The sequence below is a fragment of the Notolepis coatsorum genome (assembly GCF_963971535.1).
Source record: "Notolepis coatsorum genome assembly, chromosome: 16".
Classification (NCBI taxonomy): Eukaryota; Metazoa; Chordata; class Actinopteri; order Aulopiformes; family Paralepididae; genus Notolepis; species Notolepis coatsorum.
Genome location: NC_140180.1, coordinates 26,957,520 through 26,969,764, shown reverse-complemented (window position 1 = coordinate 26,969,764; position 12,245 = coordinate 26,957,520). Strand labels below are relative to the sequence as shown.

General features: G+C 43.3%; 1 protein-coding gene across 1 annotated transcript in view; it reads right to left on the bottom strand.

Annotated features, from left to right (window-relative positions):
* Positions 1–12,245, bottom strand: part of LOC311242859 (LIM and calponin homology domains-containing protein 1-like) — a 192,548-nt gene that overhangs the window by 63,659 nt on the left and 116,644 nt on the right. The window contains 3 exon segments of the mRNA XM_084331921.1: positions 1,820–1,831; positions 1,833–1,851; positions 8,959–9,065. Of these exon segments, the coding sequence (XP_084188047.1) occupies positions 1,820–1,831; positions 1,833–1,851; positions 8,959–9,065 (138 nt within the window).

Sequence of the window (12,245 nt, the reverse complement as noted above, 5' to 3'; positions counted from 1 at the left end):
TGCTTACTAAGCGCACCCATAATGTAAAAAAAAGAAAAATCCGGAAAAACCTAGCCCTCTGGTCACGAAATCTGTCCTCGTATTTAAAATTCAAAACTCAACTTTGAGTCTGTGCATTTGCCGATACATGGATCCTGATCTAAATAGCCCTCTGTTTACCAACTGAAAGCTATTGCAGGAATGCCCTTTTAAAAACCTTCAAATACAGCCAAGACTAACCATAAGTAGTGCAGGTAGGCCAATCCAAACAACATGCGTGTGTGTGAGAACACGCCGGTGGCATGTAAACTGACTACAGTATACTGTGTAGAACATCTCACGTCAACCCTGTCACATCCTGAACATCTGAGGTCACGCTTTCTGTCCCCGTCTCCTCAGTTTACAGAAGCTGTCTCCTCTGACACATGTGGAAATACCTGTCCCGTGGTGCTCCATCAGACGGAGACAGTCGCGTCTTTGTCTCATAATGCACACATGATCTCCACACACAGGCATGCATTGCAAATATGCATGCACTCACCACACACACACACACACACACACACACAAACACTCACAAAACAACACAACACACCTCCTCGTTTTACACCTGCATCTGTTCAACAGTCACTTCCCCGCTCCAGCAGAATTCCACTGACCCAAACCAAAGGTCCACTTTTGATCTCCGAGTCCCATCTGTTTACAAAACACCTTTCCCACCACACAGCAAATTCTTCCCAGTCCAGTTACTCCTCTTTTCACATGATACGTGCCGTGCTGCAGCAGGGCTCTCTCTGGTCCACAGTGGCAGTATTACTGTAGCTCCCAGCTGCTGCCACTGCAGCACGGCGTACGCTGGCTAGTGTAGCGGCTCATGGTCTCTCTGTGTAGTCAGCTAAAACAGTTAGCATTAGTATCACAGCTGTGACCGTGTGTAGGACAGTGTAGCAACGTGGTGTAGTACAGTGACGCCAGTGAGAGAGAGGGGGGGAGAGAGAGGGGAGAGAGAGGGGGGGAGAGAGGGAGAGGGGGGGAGAGAGAGAGGGGGGGGAGAGAGAGAGATGGGGGAGAGAGAGAGAGAGGGGGGGGGAGAGAGAGATGGGGGGAGGAGAGAGATGGGGGAGAGAGAGATGGGGGAGAGAGAGGGGGAGGAGAGAGGGAGAGAGAAAGAGAGATGGGGGGAGAGAGAGGGGGGAGAGAGAGATGGGGGGGAGAGAGAGAGATGGGGGGAGAGAGAGGGGGGGAGAGAGGGGAGAGAGAGAGAGAGAGAGAGAGAGAGAGAGAGAGAGGAGAGAGAGAGAGAGAGAGAGGAGAGAGAGAGAGGAGTACTTCTTAGACTGCAGAGTAGGCTGGGGCAGCATTACAACAGCACCATGCTAGCATTCTCAGTAGCAGCCATATGATAGACAGTGAGTGAGAGTGTGAGAGAGAGAGGAGAGAGAGAGAGAGATGAGAGAGAAGAGAGAGAGAGAGAGAGAGAGAGAGAGAGAGAGAGAGAGAGAGAGAGAGACTGATAGAGAACGGATAAAAGGCTCAGTGTATAGCTATGTGCAGCAAATCTAGGCTGAACAAAAATAGACACCATCAGAGCAGGAGTGAATAATTAAAGGGATAAAAGAGTGACAGCAAGAAGGTAGATAGACAGAGAGAGCGAGAGAGATAGAGAGAGAGACATATGCTGGATTTCTAGATAGAGATAGATATGAAAGGAGAATGAAACCCTCAGACAGACACACAGCACTCCCTTGTAAAAAAAATATATATATATATATATATATATTACATCCAAACAATAGGGCAAACAAACAAATCACACTATAATCCAAAAGGAGTCACTTACATTCTTGAGCTTTTCTGCTGCAGTCGGCTACCCTGAGGTTGAGAATGAGAGAGAGAGAGAGAGAGAGAGAGAGAGAGAGAGGAGAGAGAGAGAGAGAGAGAGAGAGAGAGAGAGAGAGAGAGTGAGAGAGAGAGAGAGAGAGAGAGAGAGAGAGAGAGAGGAGAGAGAAGAGAGAGAGAGGAGAGAGAGAGAGAGAGAGAGAGACAAAGACAGAGACAGAGACAGAGACAGAGACAGAGAGAGAGAGAGGAGAGAGAGAGAGAGAGAGAGAGAGAGAGAGAGAGACAGAGAGAGAGAGAGAGACAGAGACAGAGACAGAGACAGAGACAGAGAGAGACAGAGAGAGAGAGAGAGAGAGAGAGAGAGAGAGAGAGAGAGAGAGGAGAGAGAGAGAGAGAGAGAGAGAGAGGGGAGTTATTTTTTTGCAGGTGACACTTATACACAGTAATACAGTCATTGTGTTGATGTTCTACGTCACCTGAAGGTATCTGAATGTACAACATGTAGTAATATAGTATATGGAATTTAAAAACATCACATCTGAAAACTTGAAATGGACTATTATTGTTCTTCCTCTGAAGATTCAATAGAGGTTCAGCTTCAAAAATACTAGCCTAGAGGGCTGAGAGAGAGACACACACAAAAGAAGCAGAGAGAGACAAAGGTCTCGGTCTCTCTCTCTCTCTCTCTCTCTCTCTCTCTCCTCTTTCTCTCTCTCATCTAAAGACCTGTAAGAAACACTGGGACGATGGGATGGAGAGTGAAACACCCTCCATCCCATCATCCCTCTATCATCCCTCACTCCTTTCTTACCCATAATTCACTGAGCGACACTGACTTCCTTCCTGTGCGGTACCTATTCCAAAATGTAACCGAATATGACCTGGAGGTTAGCGGACTAGCGGGGTCAAAGTTCAAAACGGGAGGCCTTTGTTCACACACACTTGTCATAATAATCTTTAGAAGGTGAGTACGGGGTTAAGTCGCCTCGCTGAGCCGTTCGCATGGTTCGGGATTAAACCCCCGCTGTCAATCAATGAGCGATAGAGGAGGAAGCCGTTTCACGTGAGGTAAGAACTACTTCACATCAGCTTCATACACTGCAGGGTACATTATAGACCATAGGGAGCGGCATATTAATAAAGTGAGGTGGAGCAGGTCTATACTAGCGTCTGTGACTTGGATAATGGACCGTCAAGGGGTCAAAAGGTTCCTTGTTTCAATTAAATATGTTAAGGTGTAAGATGTTATTTCCTGCTGCCTTTGAATTGAAATTGTTGCAGGGGGGGGTACTTTACTGGATCAACCTTCACACAGATCAAGGATCACCTTGACGGCATTCTGTTGTTTATACGCTGGCAAGAGAGCACTCACAGCTGTTGCCAGAGGAAGAGGAGAGATAGAGGAAGGGAGAGAATATGTCAGGGAAGGAGAGAGAGAGGGAGCGAGAGAGAGAATAATCTGAAGGAAAAGAGGAAAAAAATAGATTTTCTAAAAGGTGACATAATATGGAAAATGGGTCTTGCCTAGTGTTTGAATGGACTTAGCAGCCTGAAAGGTTATATAGGCAGTGGGGAAACTGTAATACAGTAGGTATTCCTTGTTGTTTGGCCAAGGTTAAAGGTCTTCAGATTAACAAGCCCAAACAATCAGTTCAGAAAGAGGATTGTTCCTTTGTGGTGTCACAACAGGGAACACAGATGATCAGCATTAATTCATCAATTAGCGGTGCTGTTTGGAGCCAGGAACACTGCACACCTAATGTGCCGTCAAGGTTGTAAATGTGTTTTAATCTTAGGCGTGGGGTAGCCAGGCAAGGACGGGAATAATTCATTTAAGATTTGGTGTGTTGCTGCTATACCCAATAAAAACAGCCGGTTCAATACAAGGTGCTGGAAAATAAATCATTCAAATGAGATACACTCAGAAGTATTTAGTATTATTCAATATAACTATTTATTATAACTAACATCCCAAAATGATGACGAGCTACTGCAGCTTGGCCAACAAGTGACAACCTTCTTCCAGGTTACAGCCAAGGTCCTACAGGACCACAACCATTCTAGAACCTAGCGCTGAACTAACTCTAGACAACCATTCTAGAACCTAGCCCTGAACTAACTCTAGACACAACCATTCTAGAACCTAGCCCTGAACTAACTCTAGACACAACCATTCTAGAACCTAGCCCTGAACTAACTCTAGACACAACCATTCTAGAACCTAGCCCTGAACTAACTCTAGACACAACCATTCTAGAACCTAGCCCTGAACTAACTCTAGACACAACCATTCTAGAGCCCTGAACTAACTCTAGACACAACCATTCTAGAACCTAGCCCTGAACTAACTCTAGACACAACCATTCTAGAACCTAGCCCTGAACTAACTCTAGACACAACCATTCTAGAACCTAGCCCTGAACTAACTCTAGACACAACCATTCTAGAACCTAGCCCTGAACTAACTCTAGACACAACCATTCTAGAACCTAGCCCTGAACTAACTCTAGACACAACCATTCTAGAACCTAGCCCTGAACTAACTCTAGACACAACCATTCTAGAACCTAGCCCTGAACTAACTCTAGACACAACCATTCTAGAACCTAGCCCTGAACTAACTCTAGACACAACCATTCTAGAACCTAGCCCTGAACTAACTCTAGACACAACCATTCTAGAGCCTAGCCCTGAACTAACTCTAGACACAACCATTCTAGAGCCTAGCCCTGAACTAACTCTAGACACAACCATTCTAGAACCTAGCCCTGAACTAACTCTAGGCACAACCATTCTAGAGCCTAGCCCTGAACTAACTCTAGACACAACCATTCTAGAGCCTAGCTCTGAACTAACTCTAGACACAACCATTCTAGAACCTAGCCCTGAACTAACTCTAGACACAACCATTCTAGAACCTAGCCCTGAACTAACTCTAGACACTACCATTCTAGAACCTAGCCCTGAACTAACTCTATACACTACCATTCTAGGACCTAGCCCTAAACTAACTAGACAACCATTCTAGAACCTAGCCATAAACTAACTAGACCAGGGGTTCCCAAACTTTTCAGGCCGGGGCCCAGAAAATAAGGCGTCAGAGAGCCGCGGCCCAATGCACATCGTCTGGCTTTTTTTTTTTTTTTTTTTGTCAGGCGACCGATTTTTTAAGCCAAATATCACTTCAATCCTATTAAGTTAGTTCAAGTTAGTTATTCATTTATATGTGCTATTTATGAGAGGGCTAACTTGTTGCAAAATAATAATGATAATAATAATAGCCTCATTAAAATACTATTGTTGCTTCGGTTGTTTTCAGCGTTTTATGTGCATAATCTGTTATTTAGTTTGAAATGTTCGTTGAAATAAGTAGATTTTTCGTTTTTGTTTATTTATTAAGTTAATATAAAACCATATAGTCACATTTTAGAATACAATAGAATATAATTTTAGAATACAACTAGAAACACTGTCCTGGCCTGCTTCTAAGTTCAGTGGCCTGACAAAAAAAATTAAAATAATTTTTTTTTTTTTTTTTTTTTAAATCATTTCGCGGCCCACCCGTGGCTGCTCGCGGCCCACCTTTGGGTCGCGACCCCGACTTTGGGAACCACTGAACTAGACAACCATTCTGCAGGAGATGTAGCAGTACTGTCTATCTGTATGTCATGTATGTCATATATGTTACGATGAATTGAAAATGGGGGACCCTGATGTAAACAAGACGAAAGTCTTTCTCTGGTCTGCATCCCCTTAACAATTGTATGTATTGAGCTGTACTGTACTGTACCCATTCTGCAATCTGTTAATAAAGTTTTCAATCAATCAATCAATTCTAGAGCCTAGCCCTGAACTAACTCTAGACACAACCATTCTAGAGCCTAGCCCTGAACTAACTCTAGACACAACCATTCTAGAGCCCTGAACTAACTCTAGACATAACCATTCTAGAATCTAGCCCTGAACTAACTCTAGACATAACCATTCTAGAACCTAGCCCTGAACTAACTCTAGACATAACCATTCTAGAATCTAGCCCTGGACTAACTCTAGACATAACCATTCTAGAACCTAGCCCTGAACTAACTCTAGACACAACCATTCTAGGACCTAGCCCTGAACTAACTCTAGACACAACCATTCTAGGACCTAGCCCTGAACTAACTCTAGACACAACCATTCTAGAGCCTAGCCCTGAACTAACTCTAGACACAACCATTCTAGAACCTAGCCCTGAACTAACTCTAGACACAACCATTCTAGAACCTAGCCCTGAACTAACTCTAGACACAACCATTCTAGAACCTAGCCCTGAACTAACTATTGTGTGAGCTACAGGTTAACTCTGAGCTAGGAACGTACCGTGTGAAATATTCCCATCTAAGCCTAGAGCTACAGGTTAACCCTGAGCTAGGAACGTACCGTGTGAAAAGCACAAAAAGAAGAGAGGAGGGATACTAGGAGACACGAGCACAATATGAGAATAAACTCTCTGAAGTGTAAGAGGAAAGACGGAGAGATGAAAGTATTAGCTGGAGGGGACAAGTCTCTAGACCGTCACACGCTCCCTCCCCTGCCCACTGAAGCTCCTTAGGGGCCCTCCCTTCGCTCCACTAAACAAACACAGGGACAGGTTGGTCGTCTCTGCTGCTGCCTTACACACTAACATCCAACCACATCTGAAAACAAACTGACAAGACTCACACGTCAGATTCCACAACGTGTCGGATCATAGGGATCAGATTTAGGGTCATACACACCAGTGATACTCAACTTTATTACTTAGAACAATGTATTGTGTGTCAGGCGGGGGGGGGCAGAGCATAGGGACTGGGGGGTCTGTATGCATGCTTGTTTCTGTGCTGCATCATAGACCCAAATTGTGACTTTATGGTGATTATGTAGTTCAGTATACGTATAAACGAGGGTATTTAAATTGCAGTCTCAGCTTTACAGGTAGGTAAAAAGATTATAATAATAAAAGACTGCATGGAACTCGTACATTGGATATGGTTGTGGCTGAAAACCTCGTATGGTTCCAGTGCACCCTGTTGTAACCTCAAATATCTGCTTTTGGAAATGTTTATACTAGTGATATAATAAATGACCTTGAGGGCCAGACTGACTGAAAAGCTGCCCTCTGATGGAAACAGCCTACATGTTTAACCTCTCTCACACGCACTCTCCCCTTCAACCCCTCTCTCCCTTCACCTCTTTCAGACTCAACTACTGTGGTGGTACGAGAAATAATAAACTCTCTCCCTTCCTTTTTCATCCCCCATTCCACCTTTCTCTCTAACCCCCCCCCCCCCCCCCCTCTCTCTCTTTCTGACCTCCCTGTTGCCTCTATTCCTGCGATCTCTGGCACGCCGTCACTTATCTTGAGAATGGATCTGTTTCCATCAGCGGGAGGTGTGCAGGGGACGTATTTTGAGCGTTAGCTCATAGCATATGAGGATCTTTCTGCACTCCAATCCAAATGCTGTTTCCTATACAAGTAGACACCTGTACTAATAATAACTGAGGTGGCAACGCAGGAGGGAGCCAAGCTGCGTACGAGTGTCTTAGCTGCTAACAAGGGCGTACCAGTCGACGGAGGGTCGAGTAGCTATTAAAAGTAGCCCGGCGAGGTCAATATAAAAAGGGGGGCATTGGACCACGGCCAGGTATATAAATCACAGGGAGGATGCAGCCGACATGCATACGCAAACACACACCTCTTCAGAGTGTTTGAGGACAGCTAAGGCTATGTAAACTAAACTTTGACACACACACACACACCTGAGTGCTTCTAAGGATTCATTTGTTCTGATAGAACCAGCCAAGCAACTCCCGAGACCTCTCTCCCTCTCCCTCTCCCCCTCCCTCCCTCCCTCCCTCCCTCCCTCCCTCTCTCTCTCTCCGCCTCTCCCTCCCTTCTACAGCTCCCTCCTGTCCTTCATTGACAGACAACCTGCTGATGGACACAGTTTCATAAGGACTGTGTGTGTATATGTGTGTGTGGACACATGTGGCGAGTGTGTAGGACTATGCATATGTGTGTGTGTGTATACACACACACGTATTTGTTGCCAAGCAACAAAGACCCAGTCATCATTTTAGTGAATGATGTAAAGCCTTCTGTTATATTTGGACAACAACCAGCTGTACCCAACAGATAGGGCATTGTTGCTTCACTAACACCCGAGGGTTCAACCCCCAGCCATACCAATGTACCGTTTGTGTTGGCACTGAACTGGTTTATTGTCTAAGAGACAATTTACACACATAAAACAAACAGAGACAGACAGACTGATGAGCAGAGACACTCAAACTGACTAATAAGAGACATGCAGAGATGGACAGAGATGGAGTAGCAACAGAACCCATTTAACAGACAATCGGGGACACACACAAACACACACACACACACACACACATTACCCAATGCTACAATTTGATACCAAGAGCCATGTGTAACATCAGGCGTAACATCAGGCGTAACATTTACATTTACCATTTGCATGTTCTTGGTATCTGATTCTAGGGACATCTATGGATCTCAGTGAATGTATTCCCAGTGTCAGAAATACTGTGTCTGTTACTAGGCTTGAGTACATTGTAATGAACCAAATGAGAATATCAATAAAAAAAATTTTTTATCTTTGACTGTGAATAACACTATGATCAAATTGACCAGACCTGAGAAATCTAAGCAAATTAATAGATGGAAGATGATTAAACAGAAGGTTTTGTAGATACAGTACTGAATTCTGCCATCCGCACATGCAATTTGAAATATGATTATAGAATATAGAATATCAGGCATAAAATGGTTATGCGATTAATTAGATTAATTAATTACAAATCCTGTAATTAATTAGATAAAAAATGTTAATCGCCTGACAGCACTAGTAACATCAGGTGTAACATCAGGAAGATTAGCTGCCACCAGTGTGGTAGCTAATGGGAATCTAAACAAATAACAAATGTCATGCGTAACATGTCAGGTCATGTGTAATATCCTGTGTAACATATTAGATAATGTGCAATATCCCGTGGAACATGTCAAATCACGTGTTAACTTCACATGTAACATGTCAGATCACGTGTAATGTCTCATGTAACATGTCATTAATATGTCCAGCAGTGTCTTACTTGGCGTTGGGACGTGTGGAAGTGTCCTGCAGGTCTCCTGGGTCAAACAGCTGGGATCCCTTCAGTCCCAGCTCCTCACAGCCGCGCAGAAACACACTCAGGTTGTCCTACAGAGAGAACACACACACGGTTACCAAATGTACAGAGCATACGGCATTGTTGCTTAGAATACAATGGAGAGAAGATTTACTAATCCTAACCCCTTGACTCTCATTCATTACCGAGCCACTAACCCTACCCTTAACCTTCAACAATACAGGCCCAGTAGCCAGAAGCCGCACCCCAACTTTAAAGAGATAGTGAAGGCATGTGTGGTGGTCCTTCTGGCCATGACACAAGTCCGGAAACAAAAAGGTTTAATCCGTATGTAAATAAAGGTTTTAACCATCCACAAGAGAATACTGCAGTCTAAATGTATTCCATGTTTGCTTCTTCTTTGTCTTGGAACCAGCTGGCTAGATAACTCCAGTAATACACAGGCTTCCTCAATAAACATGATAAAAGCCATCATCATCAGTATTCTGTTGTGGATGGTTAAAACATTTGTTTGCATGTTGTGGTGTGAATTAAAACTGTTTTGATTCCAGACTCTGTGTGCTGCCCGTCTCGTAACATGGCCTGAGGCTTCACCACGGGACAGCTAAGGGCTAGGCATCCATTTAACCTACTCCTAAGGTTAACCCTTTCACTGCCACACTACCAAATGGTTAACCCTTTCACGGCGACAATACAGAAGGTTAACCCATACCCGTCAACCATCCCGTTTTTTCCCGGGATTGTACTGTATTTCAATCTTCCTTCCCGCCGTGATCCCATTAAAATATTTTCCCGTATTTTTCCCGTTTTTTTACATTTATTTTATTTTTACAAAATGACTGCAATTCCCCTCCGTGACGACAGGTGGCAGCAGTGTAGATTAGACCGTTAGCACAGGAAGTCAGACCGGAAGATGGTTCCGACCCGAAGAAGAAGAAGAACAGCGACCGGATAAAGGAGGGGTTTAGCGCAAAGACAAGAGGAGCAGGGAGGGTTCCCCCTCTGGGGGGGCCTTCCAAGAGAGGAGATGATGTTTGTATTGTGATTGTATGACAAGAGGAGCAGAGAAGAAGGAGACAGAGACGATAGAAATGTGTTTTGAAGATGAGAAGAAGAAGAAGAGGAGTGTAAACTTTCTCAAGTGTGGGCGAAGCAAGAATTGTGGAGGGCAGTAATACGCCACGATGCGTCTACACTGCCGGAAATTCAAATAAGAAGAAGAAGAAGAAATGTATTACATTCTACAACAACCTAACTACAAAAGGCAGAGAAGCAATACCGGCAAAGTGGGGTTGTTACCGGAGAGCTCACTCTCGGCCGTGGTTTCTCAGTGTATAATGTATGGTGCTCTCCCTCAACATGCGAGTAGGGTGAGACAACACCACTCTTTAGTCCAAATAATACCCTACTTTATACTATATTATTGTCATTCGTTTAATGTAAAGTCAGTCTTACATTGGCACTGCTTTAAAGTTGCATTTACCCATAATCCATTGCTGTATTAGACTGTGCCAGTATAACTTTTGTAAAGCAATGAAGAGCAAATGTAAAGTTAATCAATACACAATGAAACAATATCTTTATCTATATCACATGTCAAAACTACTTTAATAAATGAAGATTTCCGTTTTTCATTTCTACTCATTCATCCAAAACAAGACAGCAATTCTCCTTCTGCATGCACCATAGCACAGATTTGGAGTTGATAGAATGGACATTGCTGTTCTTAGGAAATGTTGCACATGGTGGAAATAATGGAAATTAACATTTCTAACATTAACATTTAGTGTATGTTTAAAGTCGATACATTGAGGCATGGTAGAATTTCACTTTATATTACAGCAGTATCCGTTTTTAACATTACAATTAGTGTCTGACACTATAGACGCATGTTAAAAGTCAAAGTCAACTTTGTCATTTTCCAATTTGTGCAAGACATACAGAAAAATTCAATTACGTGCCCCCCTTCCCACGGTGTATATAGAAAGAGACAATAAACACAAAAGTAACATAGGACACAATATACAACACACAGGACTATGCACAATATAAACAGTGCATACAATTAAATTAATGAATGAATTGAATAAGAGGTAAAAGAGAACTTAGTGTAAATATTCTTTAATTTGTGTCAATATAAAAATCCTATTGTATTCAACAAATTAATTATGATACACCACAATGTGCCCTTTCTATCTATTCTAAATATATGGCTGCGCAGTGCAGACAATATATATATATATATCTCGTAAACTACATTTATATTGATTCAAATGGAATGTATAGTTCTGTGATTTACGTTGGATGTTTACAGTTAATGCTTGTGTGTCTAATTTTATGTCATGTTTAAAAAATTATAAAAAAAATAAAATAAAAAAACATATGAGACTACATTGGGAGGGGGCGGGCCGGGGGGAAGGGGGCGGGGCGAAATATCCTGTTTTTTCAAATCCCAATGTTGACAGCTATGGGTTAACCCTTTCACTGCCACATGACAAAGGGTTAACCCTTTCAGCGAAAGGGTTAACCCACTAAGGCAAAAATAAGCTTTTACCCCATAACCACAAACAGCCATCCACAATCAATTGGTTTGTAGTTTCCAACGTGCATCTCCAATAGTTACGTTTCACACACAATCAGAATGCATAAAACACTGTTGGCAATGATAGAATCTCTCTCTCTCACACTCACACTCACACTCACACTCACACACTCACTCACTCTCACTCTCACACTCACTCTCACACTCACTCTCACTCTCACTCTCTCACTCTCTCACTCTCTCTCACTCTCTCTCACTCTCTCTCACACTCTCTCACACTCTGAAGAAGATGAAATCTGAAAATGCTGGTAAACACACAGAAACACAAACATGATCTTAGTACAACAGCTGCTGCCGCAGACTCTCGCTTTTCTGTCTCTCAGACCGGTGGTTTCCCTCTTTCTATCTCTCTTCTCACATTCTCCCCATTTCACTCTCTCTCTCTCTCTCTGAGTTGTATCTTTCTGTGGGTCTCGCTTTGTTCCCAGTTATCTTCCTCTCTCTCTCCCTACCTCACTCTCTCTCTTTAATATCTTTCTCCATCTCTCTTACCTTCACTCTCTCTACCTCCCGTTCCTCTCCTCTCCTCTTCTCTTTCTCACAGAGTCTGCCAGGTGTCCTACAGTTCTTTGTTCAGAGGATGCAACCTGACTCTACCCCGGCTCCTGTCGTCTTCTCTTCTCTAGTTCCCAGGCACTCTCTCTCTGTC